General features: G+C 38.6%; 1 protein-coding gene across 3 annotated transcripts in view; it reads left to right on the forward strand.

The window, feature by feature from the left end:
* The window catches only part of LOC148027438 (ABC transporter C family member 2-like), a 51,232-nt gene extending 35,617 nt beyond the window's left edge, over window positions 1-15,615 (forward strand). Inside the window, exons 21-28 of one of the 3 annotated variants that reach the window (XM_087689125.1) lie at window positions 11,780-11,960; window positions 12,078-12,401; window positions 12,557-13,310; window positions 13,403-13,524; window positions 13,636-13,881; window positions 13,986-14,087; window positions 14,243-14,543; window positions 14,830-15,615. In XM_087689125.1, the coding sequence (XP_087545251.1) occupies window positions 11,780-11,960; window positions 12,078-12,401; window positions 12,557-13,310; window positions 13,403-13,524; window positions 13,636-13,881; window positions 13,986-14,087; window positions 14,243-14,543; window positions 14,830-14,942 (2,143 nt within the window). In that variant the 3' untranslated portion in view covers window positions 14,943-15,615. The remainder of the gene's footprint in view (window positions 1-11,779; window positions 11,961-12,077; window positions 12,402-12,556; window positions 13,311-13,402; window positions 13,525-13,635; window positions 13,882-13,985; window positions 14,088-14,242; window positions 14,544-14,829) is intronic. The other 2 variants (XM_087689126.1, XM_087689127.1) reach the window with 2 other exon arrangements.
* The last annotated feature ends 6,569 nt before the right edge of the window (window positions 15,616-22,184 follow it).

Here is a 22,184-nt window from a genome sequence, read left to right on the forward strand (position 1 = left end):
AACCTTCGCTCTGACCGGGGCTCTTGTCTCCTTCAAACCAAATGAAGTTCCTAATAAGGTGCTTCACTCGGCCAATGCATGACATGGAAAATGCCCAACAGGAGTGATGTACCACATAGTTGTAAGGACCCGATTGGCGACCACTACTCTCCCCGCTAGTGAGTGTCTTATTGAGCTCGAATAAAGAAGCTTCTATCTTACACTTAAGAAGAGAGGTGCCAACTATTGTTTTGAGGTAATGTCAATCCCCACATGGCATCCAAGGTACCTCACTGTGGTCCCGTGGGGAACCCACGCGAAATCCTCATGTGGTCACCACTTTGGTTGTTTAGTGTCGCATACCCAAAATCCATAAGACTTGTGCCAAATAATTAAGACACCTGTTGCTCTACAAAATATCTCCATGGATGCCCTTAAGTTGATGTCATCCTTGTCTAGATAGACTGGTGTGCCATTCGCAAACTTCACATCTAGAAGCTTCTCAAACTCAAGGATGGGTAGCCTAATGCCGCCGATACTTGTAGATTTGTCTCTCAAGAAGCTCATGGCCTCTGCTACAAACAAGAACAAGCAGGAGGCTAGTGGGCAACATTGTCTAACCGATCTTTGAATGCTGAATCTGTCTCCTCGTGCTTGTGAAGAAGATTGTGGAGGCACTTCTAGGGTTTGCACTGAGGAAACATAAGAGTGTACGATCACGACAAAAAGCACAATGAGACAAACACAAACATAGAAAGCAAAACTCAAACCCTAAATGCAAAACTCAAAACTTAAACACAGAAACTCAAACACAAACAAAAGAAGGGATAGAAAGAACACAACTCTAAAGTGAATGAATGCTGTAAATGAATGTAAGAGTATACAGTGTGCCCAAGGGTAGAGTAGTGTGTCGGAGAGTGACGTCCATTGGGGACGGATCCCAAGTCTGTGACCACCAGCCGGAGTGTAGGATGAAGAGGATGGAACAAACACAAGTGTCAAAACGGCATGCAACACCAAACGGAAGCATAACAAGTGTGGAAGAGGGTTGGCAGGTGTCGCCTGATGGAGGAAGTTGTTGCTTGATGTAGGAATTGTGACTTGGCTGGTCAAGAACCAAAAGCAAGCTGCAGAAGGTGTTGGAGATGTTGCGATGGCTGATGGATGCCAAACACAGCCTGGAAGGGTGTCAGTGAGTGGGCGGTAGGTGTGGAAGAAGATGTCAGGCATTGGAGCAGCAGCATATGGAGTGATAGCAGTTGTTGGGGTTGGACAAGCACGTACATGTGGACTAATGGCTGAAATCTGCACTCAAGAGAGAGAAACCTGCAGAGAAGGGACTAAGATTGAATGGGGGCAGCCTGTCTATTTATAGACGAGGATGGACCCTCCCAAATTAGGGTTTCATTGAACTCTCGAACTGTGCCCCGTTTTAGGGTTTTTATTAAATTAAGCTTGTTTTGGGGCTGTTTGAGTGGCTAATCAGGGTGGAATGCATTTCTTAGCTCAACAGTGTGCCATTTTTCTCATAAGTGGGTTATGTGCCGAGGAGTAAAGAGCCACTATTCCCTTGACCCATTGCTCTGAAATCCCATCCTTAGCACCATGCCCTCTAAGAACTCCTAGTCGACATGGTTATATGCCTTCTCAAAGTTGAGAAGTAGCACAATAAAGTCTTGGTTCTTGGATCAAGCCAAAGCTGTGGACTCCGAGAAAGTGAAGATGTTATCCAAGATGTTGTGTTCTTGGACAAAACCCGCGTTATCCAAGATTTACGTATTTCCTAGATCAGGTTGGATAGTTCCATGCAGTCAACAACTCATTTCTAGTAGTTGTGGGTAGATGGGTAGGTGTGCAGCAGTCAAGCAATGCTAGGTGGCATGCTGGCAGCAGTCTTGTTGCAATTTTATTTATTTATTTATTTATTATTTGCTGCAGTTGGTCAGTTTGAGAGATGCACTCAAGAGCCCGTTGAACATATCTGCTTCCTTCATTTCCGTGTTCATTCACTGCAGATTTCTGTGTTCTACTCTCTCTTTCTCTTTCCCTCTTCCCTCCGTGTTCATTTTCTTTTAGTAGGGTCATATGCTTTCCATGTAAGCGTGGGGAAGAATGTGAGAATGACTCAATACTTTGAACTTAACCAACTCGATCAATTATCACCATAAAAATCAACATGTGTGTGTGTGTGTAGAGAGAGAGAGAGAGAGAGAGAGAGAGAGAGAGAGTTGACACCACCTTTTACGAAAAAAAAAGAGTCGACACCAGATTGAGAGGGGAACCGACCGCTCCCACTTTACAGGAATTACTAAAACAAACCACGGGCACCTAGTGGTCGAACTATATACAAAAGGGCTGAGTTGCTGCAATTCTGAAAATTAGGGTTTTGAGTTTTGAAATCCTAATTTTTGCATACTTTGGGCAGTAAGTTGATTTTCTTCTTTAGTGCTTGGACTAGATCAAGGTAAGTAGAAAGTATTTCTTGGATGAGTGATAGATAGGAGAGACCTCTAATATACACATGTGGGCCTTGGGTGCTCAAAAGTGGAAAGAAGAGGCTACAAATGACAAGTGTTTGCTAAAAATGCAAGTGTTGTTGAGTTAAAAATGCATTAGCTTTATTTAAATAGTCCCAAAACATGCTTAATTAAGGAAGAAACCTTGTTTATTTAAAAAGAAATGTGTTTCTAGAGAGTGTTTGTATCCCATAAGCACAAACCCACTTGGAAGGGCCTAAACTTTCTATAAGTAGGTATGCTGTCCTCCATTTAGCTCTAATATCTTTTTTGCAAGTTTCAGCTTGTTTCTAGTCTTTCTTTATCAATTTGTTGTTTCTAGCCAGATGAATATTGCTGTCGGTTATCCAGTTGTCGTACAATCTACTACATTAGTATACTACTGTGTTTGCAGACCCTACTTGCCTTGTTGCAAATTTTCTCTTCTGTAGCTTGCGTTTGCTATTTTCTCTTCGGCAGCTTGTGTTTACTGTTTTTTCTCTCCTCACCTTTGTTTTTTGTCTTTCTCTCTCCTGTAATGTCATCTGCATTAGATCTAGCCTTCCTTGGCTGTGTTTGCTGGTGTTTGATATCCGGAGGCTGCCTTGCTTGGATTCAAGATTTGTTCGGAGTACGACATACTCTCCAGCTCATTATCCTTGCCCTGATCCTTGAGATACATGAGTTCGAGGTACAATATTTATTCACTGCATAGTATGTTTGCTGTATGAGCATTGTATATTCAATAGTCATATCAATTCATTCATTCTCTATTTTCATTATCTCTAAATTATCCTAACTCTAACTGTGTGCTTCTATCAGTTTGTGCTTTGTCGTACGGTGTTATTGGTGTTTCTATGTTAGGATATTTTCTTCACAAGTATAAGGACACTTTTCTCTTCAAAATTACACGTCTTATTCTAGATGTTGCGCCACTTTTGTAGAGAAAGAAACTTCTAAACCTTCTACTCAAAGTCTCTCAAATGATTAAGAATTTGAGATAGCTGTTGAAGAGAAAATTGTTCATTGCAAAATTCAGGAGTCTTTGATGTGAACATAGTTTTCATTTAAGTAACGTTCAAAAATAGTAATCACTTGAATTTTAGGAGTCACCAAGTTTAGATTCTGAAGAGTTTCATAATATAGGTTTACCACTCAAATAATACAAATTGCCTTTCAAAGTGTACGATGATAAAATTAGTTTGAATAATTGAGCCAATATGTCTTGGTAACAATTGATATACAAAAGATTGGTTACATTCCTTTCTCTTGAAATCCATTTTGTTTCCAAGACGTTGCTTGAAGTATTTCTGGTCTTACAACTTCATAAGGTGCAAGTAGTTCTAGATAGTCTTTAAAATACTATTCTGACATCCATTTAGAATCTAAATGAGAGTAATTTTCAAATTTCAGAAGGAACTTTCTCGAAGTGTTTTTTTTAAATTTCTTGATCATCTAAAAGAGTATTTGCTCTAACTGAAGTCTCTCTTCTTATTCATCTACTTCAGGTGGATCCTCTATTACAAGTTCCAATGGTAGAGGTATTTTCAGTAGAGGTACTTTTTAAGGTTTCAGTAGATGGATATGAAAAGCATTGTTAAATCTCAATGCTCTGAAAGTTTTAACCTGTGACAAACATCATAATCTTTTTAGTGACTTGATATGGCCCATATTTTTTTGCTGCGAGCTTAGTGACTTGGAATGAAGGCTTGTTAGAGCTTCTTAGATGAGCTTTGTCAAATTTTAGCCACACCCAATCTCCTTGTAAAATCAAATGTCTTTGATACTCATTTATTGGTTCCTTTTGTTTTTCTTGAGATTTTGGGATAGCTCATTTAACTTAGGCAAAAGCTTTATCCATAGCATGCATGAACTCATTGACATGAAATATCTCTTCTTTTGTTTTGAGGATAGGTAGCAAGAGTGGTTTTCCATATATGATCTCAAATGGTACATATAGAAGTATAAATTGTGTTTTTATAGACATATTTTACCAAAAGTAAATACTTCTTTCATTGTTGTTGGTTGGTTTCATGGCAAAAGCACTTCGTATATCTAATATTATGAGATTGGCTATCTCATACTTTAACCATAAGAAAAAAAAAAAAGGCTTTGGACCCAAATTCTCAAAAAGAGCTCGCCAAAAGAGACTAGTGGTTTGTGGATCTCTATCACTAGGATGGATGGTGGTAACCCATGACACTTCAAAATTTGTTGAATAAATATTCTAGCCATTTATTGAGACTTGATAGTCTTCTTGATTGGAATAAAATGGGCTTGCTTGTTGAACTAGTCAATAACAGTCCGTATGCTATCATTGTCGTTTGTTGATTTTGTTAAGTCAAAAATAAAATCCATAGCAATGCTTTTCCTAGGTTGACTTGAAATTGGTAATGATTGTAAAAGCCCTGTAGGTCTGAACAGAAGACATTCTTTGACAAATAGTTTAATGTCTCATCAAAGACTTGGCCTAAAAGAAATACATTTCAAGTGCCTTGGTCGCAAGGTAACTGCGAAATGTTTTACCCTCCAAACGTTTCACCTTAGAAACGTTGCATTTCATCCCGAAACGTTCCACATTTGGTTGAATCCCAAGTGAAATGGTTAAAGAATATATGTGATATAGTTTTCTTTATAAAGAATAAATTGGAGTATTTAAAGACTCAAAAAAGCACCAAAAGACAATTATTTTTCATTTAATTTTTTTTATTTCAGTTAGCCGTTTCACTCTGGGCGTTTTGTGTTTTAGTGAAATGTTTCAAGCATTTTAGTTGCTTTGTGTTTCAGTGCTAGCGAAACACATTTTGCGGCTACCATGTTTGGTTGTGGCCAAAATATCACGATGAGCCATGTAAGAAGTAACATGATATTCTTCCACAACTTTAGGGTTAAAATCTTTAGTAATGCACAACTTATTCTCCATAAAAAGAAATCCATCCTTGATAACATAAGAGTTTACCCTTTTACCTAGTTGTAAACTCTCTAAATGATTTCAAAGTCTTTGTTACAAGCGTATATATTTTTTGTATTGGTTAAATGTGTATAATGAATCATGGACATTGCTTGAATCCGAGGTCTTCTTGACAGGGTATCAACTATCTTGTTTTGCTTCCCAGGATTATGCAATATCTGAAATTTAAATTGAGGTAAATAATTGGCCCATCAAAATGCTTCTCATAATTCTTTAGTTGGTTGAGAAAACGTCTCAGATTGTCATGGTTTGTCTTAATGAGAAATTCTTCACCTAAAAGATAGTGTCTCCAATCTTTTAAAGCTCGAATGATGATCATCAACTCCTTTTCATAGTAGTAGTATTCTTTTTTGCATTTTGTAACGGTCTACTTGCATAAGCCATGTATGTTTTTCTTGGTTTAAGACTGTACCAATACAGTCTCCTGAAGTATCACATTCCACAAAGAAAGGACTTAATAAATTAGAAATAATGAATTCATGTCCTTTGCTGATATAGAACTTCAAAGCTTCAAAAGCTTCCTTCTCTAGTTTGGTCCATCGGAATGCCATTGTTTGCTTAGTCAAATCATGCAATGGCCCAACAACCATTGCAAACCATTTAATAAATCTCCTATAATAAGAATACAATTCTAAGAATCATCGAACTTCATGAACACTAGTAAATTTTGACTATTCTACAATAGCCTTGATTTTTTTGGATCCACATGAATCTCATCTTTTAATACAATATGGCCCAAGTATTGAATTTTTTCTAAAACTCTTTTTGCCATTCACGTAAAGTTTGTGTATATGGAGTTTTTGAAATACTATTTTTAAGTGTTGCTTATGCTCTTCTTTATCTTTTGTATGAAGCAAAATATCATCAAAGAAAAGTACCTGTAATCTTTCGGTGTGCTCTAAAGATTCTTTACATCATTCTATTAAAGGTTGCAAGAGTGTGGTAGCACAAGAAACTCATACAAACCAAAAAAGTTGTCTTGAATGCTTTTTTACGAATATCTTGAGGAGCAATTCTTATTTGATGGTAGTTACTCTTTAAGTCAATCCGCTTGAATACTTTGAATCCATCTAGTCTATCCAAGATATCATCAATTCTTAGAATGAAAAATCTATTCCTAATTGTAATTTGCTCGAGGGCCTTGTAGACTACATAGATACACCAAGATCCATCTTTCTTTTGCACTAAGAGGACCGGAAAGCAAAAGGGTAAGGAACTGGGTCTTATTAAACCCTTTGCCAAGAGCTCATTTACTTGCTTTATAATCTCCTCTTGTTGTGTTGGACTCACATGATAGGGTGGCCTATTTGGAGGTGAGCTTCCAAGAATGAGGTCATGTGATGATTTTCTCGGCTCTCTGGTAGTAACTTGTTAGGTAAAGTATTTGCAAAATAATCTTTATACTCCTTTAAGAAACTCATTCACTTCTCATTCATATATGAGATGGACTCTTCAATTCTAGCCTCTTTGTTAGAATCTTTTACAAACATCAAATACGAGGAGATAGACTTTTTCATTACTTTACAAATTTGTATATAAAATAGAGTTTTCTTTCAGACCCAGATAAAAAAATATATTTTTATCCTTGAAAGTGAATCTAAATTTATTTTGATTCCAATCAATGATTGGATCTATTCTTCTATGCCAGGGCATTCCTAATACAACACACATTGACCAAGATCTCCCATCACAAAACTTTCATGATCTACATGATCTCCTATCTTAGTTTGCAGTTTTCCAAAAATGAAAGTAACGTCAAATTCCACTCGTTGAAAAGCTACACCTGATATTTTTGGTGTTCCAAACCTCTCCTTTGGTAGATGTAGTGCTTCAAGAATTCAAGGATGGATATAATGATATGTAGCCCCTATATCAAAATGAATGCGAATAGGTTGATGAACAATCTTACCCCAATTTATAAAAAGTTTCCTTTTCTTTGACGGAGTTTTATCTTGTTGCAAGGATTCCCTAGGTACAACATTCACTTGAGGTGTCTTTTGGGGTTGGTTTTTCTTCTTTGCCTTGTTAGGACATTGACTAGCCATGTGTCCCTTTTCTCCATAAGAGAAACATCACTCTTCTCTTGTATATTCTACTAATTGCTGATATGTTAGCTTCTTTTTGGATGGCAATGGTGTTGTACCTCCATCCTTTTGCTTTGGTTCTTGTTTACTGTAACGTTCTAATTTTATTCTCCTCCTTTCATGCGTGAACTACTTCTAATAGGGCATAGGGATATATATATATATATATATATATATATATATATATATATATATATATATATATATATATATATATATATATATATATATATATATATATAAAAGCAATTTTTTTAAATTTTCCCTCTCCTCCAGCCGACTGTCGAGTTGGAGGAAGAGGGGATTAGTAAGGTAGGCAAGCTCCTTGCTGGAGCTTGCCAGGGCTTTGTGCGCATGCCCGTTGATACGCAGGCGGGGGAGGATCCTATATCCCCTCCTCCCCCCCCCCCCCCCCCCCCTCTATATAAACCATGGGAGGCTAGTGGCTATGGTAGCCTGGGGGAGGAGTACGAGGAGGAGCCGGGACGCTGTGAGGAAGGGAGAGGTTGAGGCACTGCCGCCGCTGTGAGAGGGAGAGGAGAAGCTGAGGGAGAGCGCTGCAAATCGGCGCCAGGAGGGCGCTGTCTCCCGTCCGCCGCGTCTAGCCGCCTGGTCATCGCTATTCGACGGCCTCCAAATTTTCGCCCCCACATGGTGATAAGCTTCTGAAAGCTTAGAAGCTTCCAAGGGGGGCCTTCCTAACCCCCCCTTCCTTTGGGCTTCTTTTTCTTTCCCCTCCTCGAATTTCCCCCTTGAACCCCCCATTAGGCCTCTTTTTCCCGTATAAAAATGAGCCCTACTCGCGGAGGGTTTTCACAATACCCCCTTTCCTGATTTTAGAACCCTTTCCGTGGTTCTTCCCTCCTCCATACACCTATCCCTTCAAAGAGTCTCCACGAAGGGAAGCAAAAGAAACTTGTAAAGGACGGTGGAAATTAAGAAGGAAATTCGCAAAGCAGCATCTATGACGGGAAGGCTACACTCGCAATGTCTCCTAAGAAAGCCCAAGGCTTAGCCGCAGGAGGGTCGTCTCCCAGCATCCACGTGGACATCTCACCCCAAGCCCAGGTTTTCCTTCCAGATTTTTATTTGGTATTGTTGTAATTCAATCAGGCAAGGTTAATTGTTAGAAATATGATATATTTTTGTCCTAAATGCTCACGACGAAGGAACTTAGTCATTAATACTTTCAATAAAACAAGCAAAATAAAGGAAGCATAAATGCATTTCTAACAAATAGCTTTATGCATTGAAATTAAATAAAAATTAGATTAATGTCCATTAAAATAGTATACTTCGTTTAAGCCTAGAAGTATAAACTGCATATCGCACTATTGACCCATATCCTCTTCGCAAGGAATCATCATGGAAAGTGCAAGGCATGAAATGATTCTTACGATGCATAACTCTAGGAAATTATCATTTGTCAACTGCATAAATTATCAAGAAAAAGGTTGCTTGTTTAGCATGAATTTTGTTCGCAAAGTTATAGGAAGATTAGTTGGAATTAACCTAACCTACGCCTGACCTTAATCGATAAGTTAAGGTTGAAAAATCAATTTACGCGTAGATAACGAGTCATGCATTTATGAAATGTTAACGTAACTATCTCCAAGAGATAAACAAATTGGCACAAACCTAAAACACCTAAACCCCGGAGTACTCGTTTAGAATGAGTTAAATTCCAAGAAATTCACTAGGAAGTAATACGTAACCTAATCGCTACGTATTGCTAAAACTGAAACTCCTATACCCTAAATACTTGCCCACTTTCACCGAAATGTAGGGACAGTGAAATGTAATTGGAAAGCGAACCAGGGTTTGTCCCTAATAATCTTACGAGATGGAACTTGGAACTTTAGGACTGACGACGTCAACCTAACGTAATCAGGAACAGATTGTTTCGTGACTCCGTTCAATGAGTAGAATAAGTCTCATAGTTCGATGCGACACTTGCGCAGCAAGTGCGGAGTCATATGATCTTGTGATTGGATATATGCATAGATAATGTATGTGTATACATGTGTACGTTTTTGTGTTTATACACACACATACCCATTATGTAGAATATCGACTTTCAAACTAGTGCTAAGCATACTAGAGTCACTCAACAATCTTGAGGCAGTGGATATGACTAGTTCAAAAACACTAGTTGCAGGATTCACAATTTCACATTCTTGCAACTTGCAAGGTATAGAATTACCCCAAGGACACAATATTTTTTTTGTGACCGGAAGGGAAAATTTTTTGTCCCAAAAAAATTGGGGTCCAAAATGCATGTCCCAAAAATGGGAATGGCAAGAAACGCCATTCTCCTTTGGAAGCCTAGAAACGGGTGTGTCTAGAAATAATGCTTCTAAAACACCTATGATTGCCAAAGGGCAAAAAAGGGAACAATAAAGGTTGCTACATGAAATGGAAAATGGAAACAAGAGTGACTCAATCATCCCAACAGCGAGGGGTTAAAGTAGTGAAGACTGATGTGCTGTCATTGTGTTTGCAATAGAAACAATTGACATGAAGATTACAATCAGCAAGCTTTTCAATGGAAACACATTAAACTATACACTAGACTGAAATATTGTTGAAGGCCTTATAGAATGGAAAATGAGATACTTCAGACATTAGCAGCTTATTAATGCTGCACAGAAACAGCTTAACTTAGAAGATGAGGACAACTGGGAAACAATACGCCCAAATCAACATACTATAGGGCAATTTAGTGGTCTACTTTTCTTCCTTTTATATCTGCACTGATGACTAGCACATTCCTCAACCATGGGCTCTTAAGAGACTTGGTGGGTCGAGGAAAGGACTGATGATTGCTCTAACAGTAGTATGAAACCAACCATGTGAGAAAATAGCTTAGCTCTCCTTGAAAGGGGTAAAACAACACCTAACACAGCATTGTGAATCATGGGTAAAACCCTCACAAAGAGAGGTTATCCTGCTGTTCTGGAACCCAGAACCTCTTGGTCTTAGGCAATGCATTGCCAATTGACTGTGCAGCTCAGTCCATTCAATAAGTTGTGATGGATGATTTCTTGACATCTTCAGGACCTCAAAATTGATGACTGTGTGGGAGGGTTTGCAGTTGCCATTGCCATTTGTGTTACTTGTGACTATGGTTTGTTGGCTTCATTTTTCATCAGATTGATCTACAACAGGCCAATTTTCTTGACAGGCAGTTCTTGCTTTGATCCAGCTTTGGAGTTGTTCCTCAGCAATGCATTTGAGTCATCTAGGACTGGTTTTCTGAACTGATTCTGGATTCCAAAGATCTTTGTCTTCTGAGGATAACTTTGTTACTGGTTGGAGGCAGATCTGACTGCAGAAAGATCTCCAGTAGATTCTTCTTTTTTCCTCTCTATTGCATTGCTGAGGAGAGCTGGCTGGCATCTTTTATTGAGATAATCTCAGCTCTACTTAGGGTTACAAACGATCACTTTGGAGAAATGAAGTCAGAAGGCCCGTCTCTGGAACAGAGTTTTGGAAATATTTGATCCTTGCGTTTGAACTGTCTAAGTTGGCCCAGATATTAAGAACCAAGGTGACACATTGAACATAACGAGTCTCTTCAGATTAAACATCCAACCATCAATGATTCCATACCTCTTTGTGTCCTCTTCAAAGTTCAGGCTTCATATACATGAGTGCTTTAATGTTATGTGTTGACCTCTCTGGTCCTTTGAATCTTTGTTCAAGTGGGTATTTTGTTTGGCGGTCTTGTCATCACCATGTTAGGATTCAAACTTTTGCACATTAAATTACTTACCTGGAAGTTGCAATAGAGTAACGGGTTTGAGTTATTGCACAGGCTCAGCTATGATGTTTATTCAACTTGCCACAATAGATCTCTGTGATCATCTCTTTAAGCAATATCATTTGAAAACGCTATAGGAGGAGTTACTGCAACCAATGCAAGTTGTGCTTACAGTTAGAACTGTTGTAGATTAATGAGGAGCACTTATTACATGAACCAAGTTTAGGGAGAAGTTTTGTGGAGCATGATTATCAGTTGTAAGAAAACTGAGAGCAACATGCACTGCCTTTGTTTCTTTGCATGCAGTTTCATGAGAAGTTAGCAACAAATGTTTGCAAATATCTGAATTCGTTTTCTTGGCTGAGAAGGAAGATTTCATGTACATATCTCTAAACAATCTGTGCTGGCATGAAGCATGTCAAAGGCTTCTAAATAACCTAAATGAGCTCACCAATGTCTTTACTTGAACTATTCCTTGAACTTTCAGGTACGAAAATGCATTGGGTGGTGGGTGGGTTGTTGGTGTGTTATTCTTTTTTTACATTATGGTGGAAGTGGCCCGTGCATCTAGCAGTACATGGCTTTCTGTTTGGACAGACAGTACCTCTATCAAGATCCATGGACCTTTATTCTATACGGGTGTTTATGCAGTATTTTCTTCTCTTCAGGTTTGTACACCATACATTGCATTGTCATGGAATTTGATTTTCTTCTTTTCTTGAGCCAATTACTCACTTCTTTTGTTGACGACTCATGTATTAGAACTTTTGGCTTGTGCACTACAGATCCTCACTACACTAGCCAACTCTCTTTGGGTAATAACATGCAGTCTTTCAGCAGCTCAACGGTTGCACAACAGTATGCTTGCTGCTATATTGCGAGCCCCTATGTCATTTTTCAACTCGACTCCTCTGGGTCGAATTATCAACCGCTTTGCAAGAGACACCGGAGATATCGATCGGAACATTGCCAGCTCAGCAAACATGTTTCTAAGCTCTGTTTTCCAATTATCAACAACTTTTGTGATGATTGGATTAGTCAATACGATTTCTTTGTGGGGAATATTACCATTACTCATTGTGTTTTATGCTATCTATCTTTATTATCAGGTAAAGAAATCTGCCACGAGTAATTTCTAGTTCAGGATCGATTGTAGTTCCCTTAACATAGGATCAGTTGTCTTGACAATGGTTGTGTGTGATCTTCCTGATTTGAGATCATCTGCCTTGAAACTGATATATGTTTGATGTGCATGCATCCCCAGAGTACTGCTCGGGAAGTAAAACGTTTGGATTCAATTACTCGCTCTCCAGTCTACGCACAGTTTGGGGAGGCTTTGAATGGCTTGAGTACTATTCGAGCATACAAGGCACATGACCGGATGGCAAAGGTCAATGGAAATACCATGGACAATAATGTTCGCTTTACACTGGTTAATATAAGCTCAAATAGATGGTTAGGGATTCGATTGGAGTTTTTAGGAGGTCTGATGATATGGATGACGGCAACCTTCGCTGTATTAGCTAATCACCGTGCTAGTCAAGCATCTTTTGCTGCTCAGATGGGGCTGTTGTTGACCTATGCCTTGAATATAACCAATCTGATGACATCCACCTTGCGCCAAGCAAGCATTGGTGAGAATAGTTTCAACGCAGTCGAAAGGGTTGGAACGTACACTGACCTGACTCCTGAAGCGCCTCTCATCATAGAGAGCAACAGACCACCCTCTCGCTGGCCTTCTAAAGGTGCCATTAAATTTGAGAATGTGGTGATGCGTTATCGCCCTGATCTTCCTCCTGTTCTTCTCGGCCTTACTGCGAGCATCCAACCAAAAGAAAAGGTGGGTGTAGTGGGACGCACCGGAGCAGGAAAGTCCAGTATGTTTAACACCCTTTTTCGAATAGTTGAGCCAGAGAGTGGGTGCATCTTTATTGATGGGCTCGATATCTGTAAGATCGGCCTTAATGATTTAAGAAAATCTCTCAGTATCATACCACAGATGCCTGTTCTTTTCTCAGGTACTGCACTCCAGTCGTTTCAAATGAATCATCCTCTTTGCTTTCTACCAATTTACTCGCATCCATGTTGTACTGATACATGTGCAAAACAGGCACAGTTCGATTCAATTTGGATCCCTTCCAAGAGCATAATGATGCAGACATATGGGAAGCATTGGATCGGGCCCACCTGAAAGATGTGATTCGGAGAAACTCTTTGGGACTTGATGCTGAGGCATGTTTTGTTTGAAAAACTGTTTTTGTTGTTTATCTTTTGAGGCTTGTCTCTGAAGGATCTCTAGTTACTCTAAATTAGATAACTGAGATACTGCCTTAATCATTGAAGGTTGCAGAGAATGGGAAAAACTTTAGCGTAGGTCAAAGGCAACTCCTTACCCTTGCACGTGCCCTGTTGAGGCATTCTCGAGTGCTGGTTCTAGATGAGGCAACAGCTGCTGTAGATGTCGGAACAGATGCTCTCATCCAAAAGACGATTCGCGAAGAGTTCAAGAAATGCACAATGCTGATCATTGCTCACAGAATCAACACCATCATTGATTGTGACCGAATCCTTGTTTTGGATGCTGGGCAGGTATTCTATTCATGTATCCACCCAGTCTGCTAGCAGACTACCAATGTTCAATTTCCATTTGTAGTTTCAACGACTTTGTGTGTTTTAACCATTTGTATTTGTAGGTGAAGGAAATGGATACCCCAAAAAATCTGCTGCTGAATGAAAACAGCATGTTTTCTGGGATGTTGCAAAGCACAGGAGCTGCAAATGCCGAATATCTAAGGGTGGGTCTGTTCAGAACCCATGGTTGTGGTCAGACGTGAAGGATAGGATCAATACACAATTATCAACAGTCCCAAAACTTTATCCTGAAGTGTTTTGTTCCTCTTTATTCTCAAGGCTGCGACCACATCTCCTAATTGCAGTATTAAATGTGCAGAGTATCGTCATGGGTGAAGCAGATGTCGAGTCAGATACGGTCAAGAACGCAGAGAAGAAAGAAAACTGGGCAGCTGCTGCCCCGTTAGACCTAGCCAGGTCACTTACTTCTTCACATCAAGATCTCCAAGCTGTTGCTGAGAGAGGGATTGTGGATGGTATTTTGTGTAGGACAAGGGATGCTGCCAGAACATTGCAAGATGTCCTGCTAGGGCAACATGATGAGGACATCACTAAGGAGCTATCAATGCAGGAAGTCCCTGCAGAGAGATGGTGGTCTTCTTTATTGAGAGTAACCGAAGGTCATCTCTTCTCTCTCTCTCTCTCTCTCTCTCTCTCTCTTCCCCCCCTCCCCCCTTTCTAGGCTATCTTTATCTCTATGGTCACGACTGTTGCGTCATAATGGCTGGAAACTGACAAATTGTTGCGACAGCAGATACTTACATGTAGCTGACAATAAAATTTTGGGAATGTTACTTGCATGACAATAAAATTGACGCCTGTACAATGATGGGCTTTCCCCAACAATGAAGCTGAAATTGTGTACCGTTTATCAGAGTATTCTAATGTTTTATTTCATGTGGGCAGCCTTGTCAATGATGGGACAGCATGTTAGAAGCAGATTTCGATCGGATGATCGCTTGGATGGAAGAGAATTTGAGTGGGCCGCATTGCCGCCATCATCAAAAGATGATGCCTAGGGAGTCCTGCATCACACAATTATTGACTCAGCACTCGTAAATTGGGATAAGCAGGCCCGTGAGCTGTTTGTTGGTTCAAATTCGGCCTCTCTCCATTAGAGTGCAAAGAAAGGCATTCTGCACTGCCTCTTATATTATTTGTAATTTATCTAGCTTCCAGCGCCTTCTTCTATGGAGGGTTGGGGAGATACCATAATTTATTTATCACACTATAAGTGACCTCGAGAACTTCATATTAGAGTGCAGAGAAAGGCATTCTGCACTGCGTCTTATCACATTTGTAATTTATTTTCTTCGATGGAGGGTTGGGGAGAGCTGGCCCTGGCATGTCACAGACTTTCAGCAGCAGAACCTTCACACCATCCTCTTTAGAGGTGGATGCTGGACACCCTGGCAATGGGTCCTTGTATTTGTATCTTTGTTGCTGGCAGTCATTTGCCACTCGCAGTGAGTGGCCGTTGCTGCTAAGCAAACAAGTTTGTAACTATATGAATACCATACTTGCACTAGGCTCGTGCAGGTGTGGGTGGTGTCAAGGTTCCTATGTAGCGCAAATGTGCACTGTCCGTGTCTTTATATCACATGGTCATGAAGAGTACGACATTGCCATTTTGTCGTAAATGATGAAGTGCATAAGTGACCTCGAGAACTTCATATTAGATTGCCCACATACACAAACAATAAAAGACAAATGAATAATTTATCATACAAACTTCGAAACTAGAATGATACATCAACAATAAAAGACAAATGGATAATTTATCATACAATGGCAAAAGATTCTATGCATGACAATTGCAATCGCCTTTGCTAAACTGAAGTGTGTAATGATTAGACAAAAGCAAGTGAGAAAACTAGATCAATTTTAAGTAAAACAATTATTAGTTTGATGACAAAAAATAGCCAGTAATAAATTATTTAATGACAAATAACTACCACCAACTAATTAAGCACTAAACTAGGTTGATCAACAAATTAGTTAGTAGTCAGGAATGAATTAGGTAGTTTGCTAATTAGTTAGTAATAATAAACAACTAAGTATGGACATAAGATTAACTAGTTTACTAATTAGTTAGTAAATGAATCAATCAATTTAAACTAACTTAGTCAAACTAAGTTAGTAGATTAAATATTTTATCCTAATTAGTTAATGAATCAGTTAGTTGAAACTAACACTTCGTTAGACCAAGTGGATTAATTAGTTTATCATAGCTAGTTAATGAATTAGTCAGTTTATACTAACAAACTGAATGAATTAGTTAGTTTAAACGAACTTAGTAAGTCTAAGTGAGTACATTAGTTAGTTTATCCTCATGAACTAGCGAGTTAGTCAATAAATTAGTTAGTGTGCTAATTACTTAGTTAATGGAGACTAGCAAATAATAGACTAGTCAGTTTAAACTAACTTAGTTACTAGTAAGCTTACCTATATTTATATTATGCTTGGTAAGTATAAAATTTATTAGTTTCATATGTTTAAATTTATTTTCAGTTTTATTTAAAAGTAATTACCATGTCCAACTCCCTATGCCTCAACCCTCCTTGTCATGATAATATAAAACTAAAATTTTAGCTTACAAAACGAATTTTAACATTAGTTGATTAGTTTTAAGAAAAAATTATTATCAAATAGCTAATTAATGTTATCGCAGATGCATGAGAAAATGACGTGTAGATGTAGGAGACGATGACGCTGGCAAATAAAAAAATAATGACATTGTTGCACATGTAAACATATAAAAATTGATTGTGCTTTGATTATGTGTGTACTGTGCTCAGACATATGAAATATTGTTAGAATAAATACAGGACTCTAGAAATGTTTGAAAGGTAGTATAAAAGGCTTAAATGTAATTGGGTGTTTGTGATATGTATCTACCAATGAGGTAAAGATAGTGTAACATATTTTAATATGATCATTAGCAATCCATCCCCCCCCCCCCCCCCCCCCTTCTCTCTCTCTCTCTCTCTCTCTCTCTCAATCAGGTGGCTACCCTCGTGGTAAGCCCCTTGTTTTAATAACCCACTGACTTGGGTTCAATTCTCCCTTTTCTAACACCTATACTAAATGACCATGTGGGATGTAGGAGTCTAAGTAAAGACCTTTTGGTGACAAACTTGATCAACCTAATCAATTGAGCTACACTCTTTTGCTCTCTCTCTCTCCTCTCTCTCTCTCTCTCTCTCTCTCTCTCTCTCTCTCTCTCTCTCTCATGCGTGCTTAAATACATTTAGTGGCCTCTAACCCATGTCAGGTCCAAATTCTAAATCATAGCTTGCTAACATGTTTTGGCCAGAACTTGCTTGCCATGTAGGATAACCTACTCAAATATTTGGCATCTCCCTTTTATATTGAAAATGGATTAATGATTTTGTCTGTGCATTTGTACCTCTATGTGCTTGCATGTGCAGGTAAATGTAATTATGGTATGTAAATGGGGATTTCAATGCATGTACGTGTGAACAAACATGCCTCATAATGTAGAGCAAAAGTCCTTTCAATCATGGAGATGACACGTTTCATTTTTGTACCAATAGTTGCAATTGAGTTGATGATGCCCCATGAGTATAGGGGTTGAAAGATATTGGATGATAAGTTGGAAGTAGCTAAGAACAAGATCAAGTTACTGAGAAGAAGTCTTATGCAAGCCACTCCTTGGGTTGAAATACTTCTAGAGATACTCTGAGGTCAAAACAAAGATATTATGCTAGATGCAAATTGGACATCCAAGATTTCTCATGCTATGGAGAAGTGAACACATGGCATGATAAAATATTTTGGAGGATTGAAAATTTAACATCAAGGAAGCTAGGCCTAGAGCTACTGAAGTGACCATTAAAGGTGATGATAATGTCTATTGAACTTGGGCATTTTAGCCCCCGCTCGCCATACAACTCGACGATAGGGGCAATTTCTTGGCAAGGAAAGATGTTTATATAGTAAAGCATTGGATGAATCATGATGCTATAGTATATCACTTTCAACAAGTTAGACATGAAAAACATCTCTCAAATGCTCCCAAATTTGCATGGGAGGGGATTTCCATGAATGTGGCTTGTAAATTTGTTGCAAGTAATAGGTCCATGAAAGAAATGCTACTTTCTAGTCTTATCCTTCATTTGCTGAAGGGATCTAATGAAGATAGTGTAACAAGTCTTGGCAAATTTTCAAGTATTTAGGGGATCAGACTTGTTGAAGAGCTATTGAAATGCATCTTGAGAAATACAAGGGAAGCCAAATTTCCCCTTAGGGGCAAGTTTTTTGGATGGAGGGTTATGGTGGGTGTTTTTAAAAACTACAAATAGGCAAGGAAGGAAGGCATTGCACGGGTTGAATGTAGTTGTGGAGTGATTGAAAGTAGTAAATACAACTTTTGATAGCTATATTGTTGTGTTTGCTTAGGGATTGGTACTCACTAAAGTTGGCTCCCTTGGAAGTATTGAGCATGGGATGAAATATGGTATCTTTAGTGTCACCAATAATTTAGAGAGCTTGAATGAGCTATGCTTGCGATTAATTTACATTAGCCATCTTTGTCTCTTATGGGAGGCTAGAAATGCGAAGTGTTTTGATGGTCATGCTTTAGAAATCAATTGGAACACTTTAGTAGACAAATTCAAGTGGTTCATATAGCTTTCATGTTTACTAAGTAAAACTAGCCACAGGGGAGTACAAGCAATGTTTGGAAATCCTTATTAACAGAAGCTCATGAGTTCCAATTGTAAAGTATACACTAAATCCCACCTTGTGTGGGTGATCAAGTTCCAAATGGAGAGCAAGATGTGAGCAATTTCTTATGGCTCATGATGTACATGAATCCATTTACAATAGCATCCCATTTGACATATGCAAATCTTTCATCCATGTTGATGCAAATTCCTTGTAGTAATCCATGCTTTAGTATATGTGTGCATGGGCTACATTTGATTGCCAACTTTATCCTTTGTGAAAACTACTACTAGTATCTTGGTAAATGTATGCCACTACATACTAGTTAAAACATGAAACACCCTATCATCCAGAATTTGTGTCTTCTAGTAGCTAATTTGATTGGTAATGACCTATAAGTTGGTTACTACTAATGGCTATATGTGGCTAGCTGCAACTTGAAATAGACAATACATCATTTGTGGAAACCACCACCAAGAAGTTGGGTAGCTACACAAGCACATTTGTAGCTTTGAATTGCATCATGCTAGAAACTACTTAACAGGGAGAACACCTATCACTTACAACATGTGCCTTCTAGCATCTATCTTAGTTGGTAACTACCACCTATAAGTTGGTTGCTACCAAAAATTGCATACTGTAGCTAAAATTTGAAATAGACAATGCCTTTTTATTCGTGAAGATGACTTAGACACCTAAGTCCTTTCCTTGCCCATTAAGGACCCTTAAAGCCTTGTTTTAGAGTCCTCTAAGAAAGCTCCGAGCACGCCACATGACAATTGAGGTAGAATCTATGGAGACATGTCTAGGATTGAGAAGCATGTGCCAAAGGGAGATCAAACTATGTAGTAGCCACAACTCAAAAAGACCCCCTCGACTCTAATTTATAATAGTGGAAGGAAGGAAGAGGCCAAGGTAAACCTCTAGCTTGCAAAGAAATATAAGGAAAAATTAGATGGAGAAAGAATTGATTTTTTGTCCCTTTATGCTTCCAATATCTCTACTATTGAGAGAGCAACATTATGAAGGTAGGATAATGTGGCCATTATGCTAAGCCTCAAAGGCTGCAATTTGAAGTCACTCCTAAGATGCTTTAAAAAGCTCTCTAATATAATATTGTTTACTTTGGAAGCTATACTTGCCTTTTAATATTAATACATCTATCTTCTATCACATTAAATAGAAACTATATGCTGCTAGCTACAACTAAAAATAGACAACACCTTATAATTTGTGAAAACTATCATATTATCTTTTTCGAAAACTACTACTAGTAAGTTGGTAATTGCCAACTTCATGCTGTTAGGCACCACTCAAAACAAAGAACACCTATCACTCAAAATTTGTGCCTTCGACTACCTATATTGGTGAGTCTCTACTACCCACAAGTTGATTGCTACAAACTACATGTTGCCAATAAGTTGGTAAGTGTGCCTACATTATCATTTGTGAAAACTACCACTAGGAAGTTGATAGCTACCAACTACATGTTGCTAGATACTACACAAAACTACCATTAGTAAGTTGGTAGCTATCAACTTCCTACCATTCAAGACATGTTCCTTCTTGTTGAAGCACACAAATCTAGAGCATGGTAGCTATGAAGGACAGAACACAAAGACAATATTCATGATGTTATGGACAAGAAGGACTGACTGTTACTCAAGTGAATTAGGTTCCAAGATGGAAGCTTGGACTCATAAACACAATCTTGAGTATGAGACACAATGACACTGACAATAGAGTGAAAGGACAAAGGACAATGACAAATACATTCAAATGACAAGAAATGACAAAACTTTATACGCTCATGATGGTTGTCTTTTTCTCCATTGTGCTTATGGGATTCATGCATATCTTCTTAGACTACTTGCATTTCTCTTGCCCACTGCTCCATACAAACGGGTGTGATTGCCAAACTCTCAACAGTATCTACCTTAGTCCTGATAATGTGTTAAAAATACCACCAATAACTTTAGTTGCAACCAACTTCTTTGAAACCCATGACTAAAAAATTGTGCCTTCCATATGTGCCTTGATCATGATAGCTATCACCAATGGGCTGTTAGCTTTCAATCGTGAGTTTATAGCTACCACCAATAAGTTTTTCTACCTTATCATTTGTGAAAAGTACCACCAATAGGTTGGTACCTACAAATTCCATGCCTTCTAGTATCTCTTGTAATTGGTAGCTACCACTAGTGGGTTGATAGCTACTAACTGTAAGTCCATAAGCTACTATATGTAAGTTGATAAGTTTATATATCTTATCATTTGTTAGAGATCCACCAATAAGTTGATAGCCTCAAAGTTCATGTTGTTTTATGCATTACTCTAATTCTACCAAGTGTTTATGCATTTCTCTCTTGTTCTCTCTGATTGCACTCCGATTCTTTGTTTCACTTTCATACTTTATGACAAATTTGCTTCATTGGTAGTTATCTCAGTAACCCTGCTACAAGTAAAGATTTAGGATAACCTTTAGTACCTTAAACTTAGATTGATTAAAATAAGGAAATAAGTCAAGTTGAGGCATAATGTTTCAACAATATTTTGGAGGGTCAAATGGAAAGAGAAAAGGAACCGTGAGTACTCAAATTCATGGTCTTTTGTTCTTCTGCTTGGTTGGCAAAATGAGCATTTCTTGCTTGGATGATTTAGGCTACATGTTGCATCATTGATGCTTCCATTTGAACTATTGATGTTACCAATTTGAGGAGATGATGTGACAAACATTTGTGAAGAATTAACAAATTGATAAGTAGCCTCAATTTTGAATAGGTCATCCTCTCTTGCACACAGACTAGGAATCTATCTCCCTCAAAGCTCATATCAAATGTGAATGCTGACTCTAGTGTGCTCTATCCTTCATTTTCATTTCACATGTCCACTTTGTAATCACAAACATAAACACACACCCATTTTGAGGCATATCTTTCTCTCTCTCTCTCTCTCTCTCTCTGTGGGTGAGCTATGAACTATTGAGATATCGAGCTCCACTCGTGATATGCCAGGGTGATCGTTGTGCATTTATGTCACCGACTTGTCAGTTGCAGATGCGGTTGGTACACCGCCCATGAATAATAGCTAGATGACAGCTATCCTTATCTACTCTAGTTCATGGCTCAGTTAGTATGCCACCTTAGTTAGTTGAGTTTGGTTTGAGACCCATATATAGGGTTCTTCTATTTCTATGTACTAGAGTTCTTTTTGGCTTACACAACTAAGAAGAGGAAAACTGTTTTCAGCCTACACCTTTGTGTGTATTCCCCCATTTTGCAAGCAAGAAAGCTACAAGTGAGACTCCTTCCTTCTCTCCCATAATCCTGACATGGTATCAGAGCCTTGTTCGTGGTAAGGAGCTCAAGAAAGCAAGCCAAGTTCGCGGTGTTCTGGTAAGAGGACCAGTGTTGCTTTCATTTTTCTGTTTTGGGAGCAAGTCTTTGCAGGTAGCATAGCCGGAAAGTGCAAGAGTACATTGTCTTAGATTGAGACGCCCTTCCCGGTGTAGCTAGAGGGCAGTATATGCTGCGGGAGAGGCCTTTAGCCCTTGGTTGCTCTGTTTTTTGGAT

The sequence above is a fragment of the Lygodium microphyllum genome, chromosome 12 (genome assembly GCF_053477565.2).
Source record: "Lygodium microphyllum isolate KBCC chromosome 12, Lygodium_microphyllum_v1.1.10, whole genome shotgun sequence".
NCBI lineage: Eukaryota > Viridiplantae > Streptophyta > Polypodiopsida > Schizaeales > Lygodiaceae > Lygodium > Lygodium microphyllum.